General features: G+C 31.2%; 1 protein-coding gene across 1 annotated transcript; it reads left to right on the forward strand.

Annotated features, from left to right (window-relative positions):
* The first annotated feature begins 3,571 nt into the window (after positions 1 to 3,571).
* On the forward strand, positions 3,572 to 7,050 carry LOC124915263 (E3 ubiquitin ligase BIG BROTHER-related). Its single transcript, XM_047455948.1, has 7 exons — positions 3,572 to 3,994; positions 4,377 to 4,707; positions 4,823 to 4,863; positions 5,819 to 5,860; positions 5,940 to 6,061; positions 6,151 to 6,259; positions 6,637 to 7,050. The coding sequence occupies exons 1-7, from the start codon at positions 3,740 to 3,742 to the stop codon at positions 6,685 to 6,687; spliced, it is 951 nt and encodes a 316-aa protein (XP_047311904.1). The 5' UTR covers positions 3,572 to 3,739; the 3' UTR covers positions 6,688 to 7,050.
* Positions 7,051 to 7,996: the final 946 nt, after the last annotated feature.

Raw genomic sequence — 7,996 nt, forward strand, 5'->3', positions numbered from 1 at the left:
ATCACTAGGTATTATTCATTAGAAAGTTGTTTTTACACACCCAAACAAAATGGGGTGCTTGAGAAAAAGCATAGACACTTATTAGAAGTGGCAAGAGTTTTAATGTTTCAAGCTTGTTTGCCACTGAAATATTAGAATTCTTATGTTTTAATGGAAACTTATTTAATTAATAGATTTCCAACCTAAAATCTCAATTGGAAATGTCTGAGATTTTGAAGAAAAACAAACCAATTCTTGATGAAATTAAAACAATTGGGTGTTTATGTTATGTATAAAACAATCGCCCTAACAAAACAAAATTTGACCCAAGAGATATAAAATTTATTTTCTTAGGTCATCCAAATGCACGAAAAGCCTTTAAAGTTTATGATATTGAAAATGATAAAATTATCATATCTAGAGATGTCATTTTTTTATGAAAATATATTTCCTTAACAAATTTTAAAAGAGGATAAGATTGAAAAAACTCCATCTTATCTAGATTTTTTTAATATGAGAAATAATTTGAAACTCAAATAAGTTTGTCTCAAAACAAAAATCAAATAGAAAAACTCAATCCTGAAAAATCTAGAAATGAGAAAAATAATGAAAATTCAGAAAATAATTTCATATCAGAAAATGATCATGAAATTATTGATAAATCAGAAATTGAAATAAATACTCATACATCTAATTTAACTGAACCACAAATGGAAGTTGACAATCAAAATCATACAAGAAAAAGTGATCAAGAAAAAGTGATCGAATAAAAGAAAAACATATTTGGAGCAAAGATTACATAATGAACATTTCAAAATCTCATTATGTACCAAAAACTTATCATTTTGTATCTAATATCAGTAATATAAAAGATAAGGAATTCCTTATGAATATTATTGAAATTAATGAACCAAAATCTTTCAAAGAGGCTAATTCAATTCCTGACCGGAGAGAAGCAATGAATTTTGAATTAAATACGTTAAATAAAAATGGTACATGGATAATTGTTGATCTTCCTAAAAATACAAAAACAATTGGATGCAAATGGATATTTAAAACAAAATTAAAACAAGATGGAAGTATTGATAAACTTAAGGCTAGGTTAGTTGCCAAAGGCTATCATCAAAAAGAAGGTTTAGATTTTACATAAAGTTTTACACTTGTAGCTAAACCAGTAACTATAAGAATAGTTTTAAGTTTCACTGCTGTAAATTGTTGGTATTTACATCAAGTAGATGTCAATACTGAATTTGTACATGGATTTATAGAAGAAGATATCTATATGAATGTACACTTGATTCTATTGAACCAGAAAAACTTTGCAAATTAGTGAAAAGTTTATATGGACTTAAACAAGCCTCAAGACAATGGAATGATGAATTTACACATTAATTGAATATGGATTCAAACAATCTATAAATGATTATTGTCTTTTTATTTTTAGAACATGCACATTTACTATAGTATTATTGATCTATGCTGATGAAATTCTTATATGTGGAAATGACATTAATGAAATTCAAAAGGTAAAATATTTTATAGATCAAAGTTTTTCAATAAAGATTTAGATGAAACTAAATATTTGCTGGGATTGGAAATAAGTATAATTGATAAAGGTTTATTCATTAATAAAAGAAAATATATCCTAGATATTCTAAGGGAGGCTGGAATGATAGGAAAAAAACCAGAAAAAATACATATGTCTAAAGGTATAAAATTAGAAGAAGAAGGATACAAAACAATGAATGATCCTGAAAAATATAGAAGGCTAGTTGGAAAGTTAATATATCTAAATTTTACAAGGTCAGACATATCATTTGATGTACAACAATTGTCCAAATATATGAATAACCAAATTTACATCAATGGGAAGCTGCACTAAAAGTAGTGAAGTACTTAAAAGGAACTCCTTCATTAGAATTATTTTATGCTTTTAGAAATAATAAAAACATTGAGTGTTTTTGCAGATACTGATACATTACATTTTTGAAGATCTTGGAGAAAAAATAATTCTCTGCCAATACATTTGTGGTGTGAGCCAAATCGATGATGCCTTTTCTAACATTTAATCAAGGCCAAACCTAAAAAAAAAATTTTAAATATTTTATCTCACGGAGCAAACTACGCGGTGACTCTATTGAGCCAAAACTTTTGAGATAAATTTCAACACTAAGCCTGTCACTTTGATTTCTCATTCAACTCAAAATTCGATAGAAAAGTAAGTAATGTGGCAAAAAGTATCTAGAGTCAATTTCTTGGGATGAACGTTTTTAAACGCATACACCTTGTACAAATAAAATCTTAAAAAAATATTTTTTGATAATTTCAAAAATGAATTATTTGAAAATTAAATTCGGGATTCTTATTTCTTTATAAGTACACCTATTGAACTAGCTTCACTAATATGTACGTCTCAATCTTAATAGTTTCATTTCTTATAATGTACCAGGGTGATACCTAAACGCATGACTAGGGATAAAGTGTTACAAAACTATTTAGGATCAGACCCTTTAGACGCATGTATATGTCCTGAGAAAATAATTTATTAAATAAAATGTAAAAAACATATTTCTAAAAATGGTCAATGGTTTTATAATAGAGACCGTCCTTTGGAGAGGTACGAAAGATAAAACGTCGATGCCATTTTTCGAGTGTAATCAAGCACCGGCCAAATCAAAATCTTTTAAACGCACTTTCAAACGTATTATTTTCTTTCCCAATTTATCACAAAAAAAAATTGGGTGAGGACTCTTTACAAAAGGCAAAATTAGTCAAGTTTTTGTTAAATCCTTTGGTTCATTATCTCTCGTTTGGATGAGACGACCTTCGAGAAGTGTCGTCTCTTCGCCTTATTTTACGAGATTCAAGGGTAATATAAATTATGAGATTCGACCATAGACATTTTTTAATCATACATTAATTGTATTTACAATTTAGTTTCTCATTTCTTTTTACAAGATTTGAGAGAAATGTGAGTTATGAATTATTAACTATTGATTATCATATTTTCTGAAATCAATTTTAGACGTTATAAATGTTTAAAGTGAGTTATTGCCATCAAATCTGCGACACATGACTCGATGTTATTCATTTTTTTCTCCTTAAATTCAATTTTCCTTCTATGTATGACGAATGTAAAAAGAATCATTTTTTACCGCCTTATTTTTCCTGATAGAAAATTTCACAACATGGTACAGACTAATGGGTCTTCAAGCTTCGATGGTACTCTATGCAAAATTTGTGTTTTCTTTGTATATAACTTGAGTGTTTTTAAGTTGAATTTAAAAAATGTAAAAAAAAAACATGAAAGCATATCTCTGTTATATTAAAAATTGATAGAAAAAAGAATTTTGAAGTAGAATCCAATTGTTGATAAATTGATATAGTTTAAGAGGGAAATTGATAGACATGAGGTTTGCTTATGATTTTTGAATTGAAATAAGAATGATGAAATTTGGTTGTAAATTGGGGGCCCAAGCCGAAGAGAAAAGTGAGGGGCAGAAGAAACATGGATGATGATAGATCACAGTTGGGCCCTTTTATCTCTTTCACAAGTTTGATTTTTTATTTCTGATCTTCCTCTCCTCCGCCTCTCTCTAATTTGTTCCTTTCTCTTTCTCTTTCTCTCTCCAAACTTCGTATCTCTCTTCAATCTCCTTCCCGTTTCTTATTATCTATCTATCCATCGTCCCTCGGCAGTAGCAAACTGCTCAGGTCATCTCTCTTCCACCCATTCCACCGCTAAGAATTTTGATTTCAGATGGAAAATTCAAAATCTAGTAACGACAACAACGAAACCAAGATAATTCATGTCGCCGAAGAAAACCCTAACCCTGATATTCCTACAACGGCTGTAGCTGCTGCGGTAGAAGAACAACAACAACAACAACAACAAGGGTCGTCTGTCTTAGACGTAGTTTCTAATGGAGCCCGTCAGTTACCATCCAGGACTCCGTTCACAAATCTCAGTCAGGTCGATGCTGATCTCGCCCTTGCTCGAACCTTGCAAGAACAGGTTTTGACTTTTTCACTCATTTCATCTCTCTTTACGTAATTTAATTCTTATGGGTATCTATTCTCAAATACCCAGCTCTCCTAAACTACTATTGATTCTTTCACCTGTCTTCCATGTTGTTTATCCTCAATTGAACGATGATTTGATGTTACATCTAATACAGAACCAGCGCACTCATCTCTCTCTTTGTTCTAATTGTTCTTCTCTTTGATCCTTTATCTTTGCTAACATGTCGTTTTCTTTGGGATTTACCCGATTTAGTTTAGATGTTTCAATTTCAGGATTTGCAAATTGTTTAAATGATAACAGTTTTAGAAACAGCTTATATGTGAGGCATCAGACAGTATCATCAGTCAACACTTTCATGTTTCTCTTTGAATAGGAAAGGGCATACATGGTGCTTAGGATGAATGGAGATGGAAGTGATTATGGAAGTTGGGAAACTGGTAGTTATGACCAGGAAGATGAGGAAGGTTTTGATGATCCCAGTGAAGAAGGGGAATATGCTGGTAATGATGATGAAGATGACGAAAATGAGGAGGATGCATTTGATGTTCATGCTCATTATGAAGATGAAGATGAAGATGATGAAGATGTTGTTGAGTTGGATCCAGCTTCCTTTCCTGATGATGAGTCCTATGCTAGAGCCTTACAGGATATTGAAGAACGAGAAATGGCTGAAAGGTTGCTGGCCTTAGCAGGAATAAGTAATCGTAAGCATCTTTTAACTCTATTATTCTTTCTCTTTTTCTCTCTTTGGAGTTCCAATCCCCTCTTCTCCATTAAGTAATTATCACTAACTAATTCATAATGAACTGTTAATTGCAGATGTAGTTGAAGCAATGGAGGATCATGGGCATAACTCTCAGGTACCCATTTTCCTCTTAGAACTTGTATTAAGAACTCGTTTTCCTTCCTCAGCTTGCGGTAGACTCGTAAAAAATTGCTGAAATTGTTTTCTGTCTCATTTTTTGTTATCTTCTTAATGTCTTGATATTCATTTAAAATATAATGAAGAATTGAGATTACGGTGCAACTTAAATTGTGTACATGTGATTTAATAATTTAACGAAGAATTGTCAAAGGGAACTAATTTGAGCCATTTTTAAATGTAAAATGCAACACGAGCATTTGATGGTAGTTGAGGAATCAAAATAAACCCCACCAAATTATGAGGGGATGATTCTTGTAAAATAATCCCCACCATCGGCAGTAGGAAACTGCTCAGGTCCTATGTTTTGTGTCAAATTATGAGGGGATGATTCTTGTAACATAATTTTCTCTTGTATTTTGGGGAAGCTCTTTATCTTGGGATTGATATTGCAGTGACAGACACTGATTTTCCTTATAAAAATTATTTTGCCCCATTTGGAAACAGTTGGAGGTTTTCTTATCTCGTTTTTTTTAAACAAAACTGGGCTATGGGTAAAAAGTCAAGTTTGATATTACTTTCGAGGCAATCAGTTAATTTTTTTTTTACAAAAATATACTTAACTTTAATGACATTAAATGAACATGAAAAAGAGAAGAAGGATATTTTGATATTTTAATTTAGATTTGAATGATTACATGGAAGAGAATATAGTTGATGGGATGGTAATAACCACATAAAAAAAAAATCCTTTATTATTATATGTTTCCAGGTCCAGGTGAGAACCAACCATAATCTTTTTAATATGTTCCTTCGAAGTTTTGTTTCCAAACATAAATCTCTTCAAGATATGTTTTTGGATGCAAATTTTTTGTATCCATGTGTTTCCAAATGACCCATTATCTGTTTACATTTGCGTATGATGTATCTAATGTTGTTTGGTCTTAATATAGGAAACCTGGGATGACATTGATCCTGATGAACTATCATATGAGGTATTAATCTCTACGAATTTAGTTATTTCAGAACTGTATTTTTATTCAATCGATATGCTTTGTGTTTGATTCAATTCAGGAACTTATTGCTCTAGGAGAGATGGTGGGGACTGAGAGCAGAGGGCTTTCAGTTGATACAATTGCTTCTTTGCCTTCAGTAAAGTTCAAGGCGGGTGAAACTCAGAATGGATGCTCTGAATCGTGAGTCCTAAAACTTGATTTTTTCCACGAGTTTATTATCTTAAAAATCAATTGCCGCTAAAAGTATGCTGGTTATTTACTATCTTTAGGTGTGTGATCTGTCGGTTGGACTTTGAGGAGGATGAAACCTTGACTCTGCTCTCATGCAAACACTCGTACCATTCCGAGTGCATAAACAACTGGTTGCGTATTAATAAGGTAGTTTATTCAATATTATTTGAGTGTTTTATGATTGACACAACCCTTATTTCTTCACCAATCAAATCATCAACTAAAATACCCTTCCTTAATGTATATTACATTTAAAATATTACAAAAACTATTTTCAAGACAACAAAACAACAGTGTAATTTTTCTTGGACCAAATATTTTATTCTGAAGTGGCTACCACAACATCCGCACACACTTCAAGGATTATAACAGCAAGATAAACAGATCAATGGTGTCTTTTTTTCTTGGTGATCTGATCTATATTGTAATTGAACCTATTTCAGAGAAGGGAATTCTTTTCTCAATAAACATAATATTTTATATGAACTAAATGAGTAATGGTTTTGATTATGATGTGGCTGTAGGTCTGTCCTGTGTGCAGCACTGAGGTTTCGTCATCTGGACCGGCTACATAGTCATTTTCGTGTCACTGTGGAAGACTAGATTCGCAGGCAGCAGCTAAAAGGGAAGTGTGGATTTGATGCATAAAAGATGGCAAACTTTGATGAACTTTTTTTCACCTCTTTTATGTGGTTATTATACTTAATACTACTTACTGGATTTGAAGGAAGGACTTTAGTGTGTTTCCCATGCAGCCATCAATTCTTATTTAGCCTAATGCATCAAGTGTTATCCCACACAATGAATCATTATTTGAAATGGCCATTAGTACCCTATTTTAGTTTCTGTACAATTTTTGTTTTTCTAAGAATCTTCAGAACGTTTCCCTAATAAGTAATTGCCATTAATTTTTGAGAAATATATTCATTTTTATTTGGTTAATTTGATAGGGCATATGATTGAAATTTGATAACCGCTATTTGTGACCTTAAGCTGACTACTGGTGATTTGTGTTGTGACACTAGCTGTTTAACTCATATTTTTCATTACATCGATTCATGTGTCAATTTCATTTTCAAAGTGCTTCTGTTGTCTACCAGCTTCAACCAAACAAAAAGTGTTACAAGCTGGTGACTTTTTTTTTTTCTCATTCTCACTCAAATTTCTTTTAACCTCTCTTTTTATAATTTTTTTTGTTGGACTACTTAATTTAAGTGTATTATTGTGTTTTTGCAGCCACTTTGTGTAGCCTTATTGTGTTTGTGCAGCCTATTGTGCTGCTATTACAGTTGAAATACTATGAGACAAGTATTTTTCAATGTATATAAAAACAACATTAAATAATTATGAAAAATCAAAATAAATCAATTAAAGAACCCATTCTCAATATTTGTAATGGTTTAGCCAAAAAGATCTACGCCCATTTTTTTAAGCATTAAAGAGAGTATTAAATTTTACAATAAAACTGCTAATAAATAAATATTTTTAAGATTCTCTCATAGTTAAAGTATATCAACTACATCTAAGAAAATATGACTTAAAGGTAAAAACTTGATTTTATATAACATTTGGTGGCACTAAGAACATATATGTAAGGAATGTACTATACTTGTCCTAAAAAAATAAATTATTATCTACTAAACTTTTATATATAATATTCTTTTAAAATTTATAATAGTATAGTCACTAGTAAAAAAAGCGGCAAATGACGACCAACTCTACCGATTGGTTGTAATACCAATACCAATCGGTATTGTTAAAATAATACCGAATGGTATTTAAACCAATTGATATTTGTATAAGTATTAGTATAATAATACCGATTAACCAATCGGTATAGCCCCTAAAAAAGCCCACGAAAAAAGGGCGGCAATTTTGCCGCGT

The sequence above is a fragment of the Impatiens glandulifera genome, chromosome 9 (assembly GCF_907164915.1).
Source record: "Impatiens glandulifera chromosome 9, dImpGla2.1, whole genome shotgun sequence".
Classification (NCBI taxonomy): domain Eukaryota; kingdom Viridiplantae; phylum Streptophyta; class Magnoliopsida; order Ericales; family Balsaminaceae; genus Impatiens; species Impatiens glandulifera.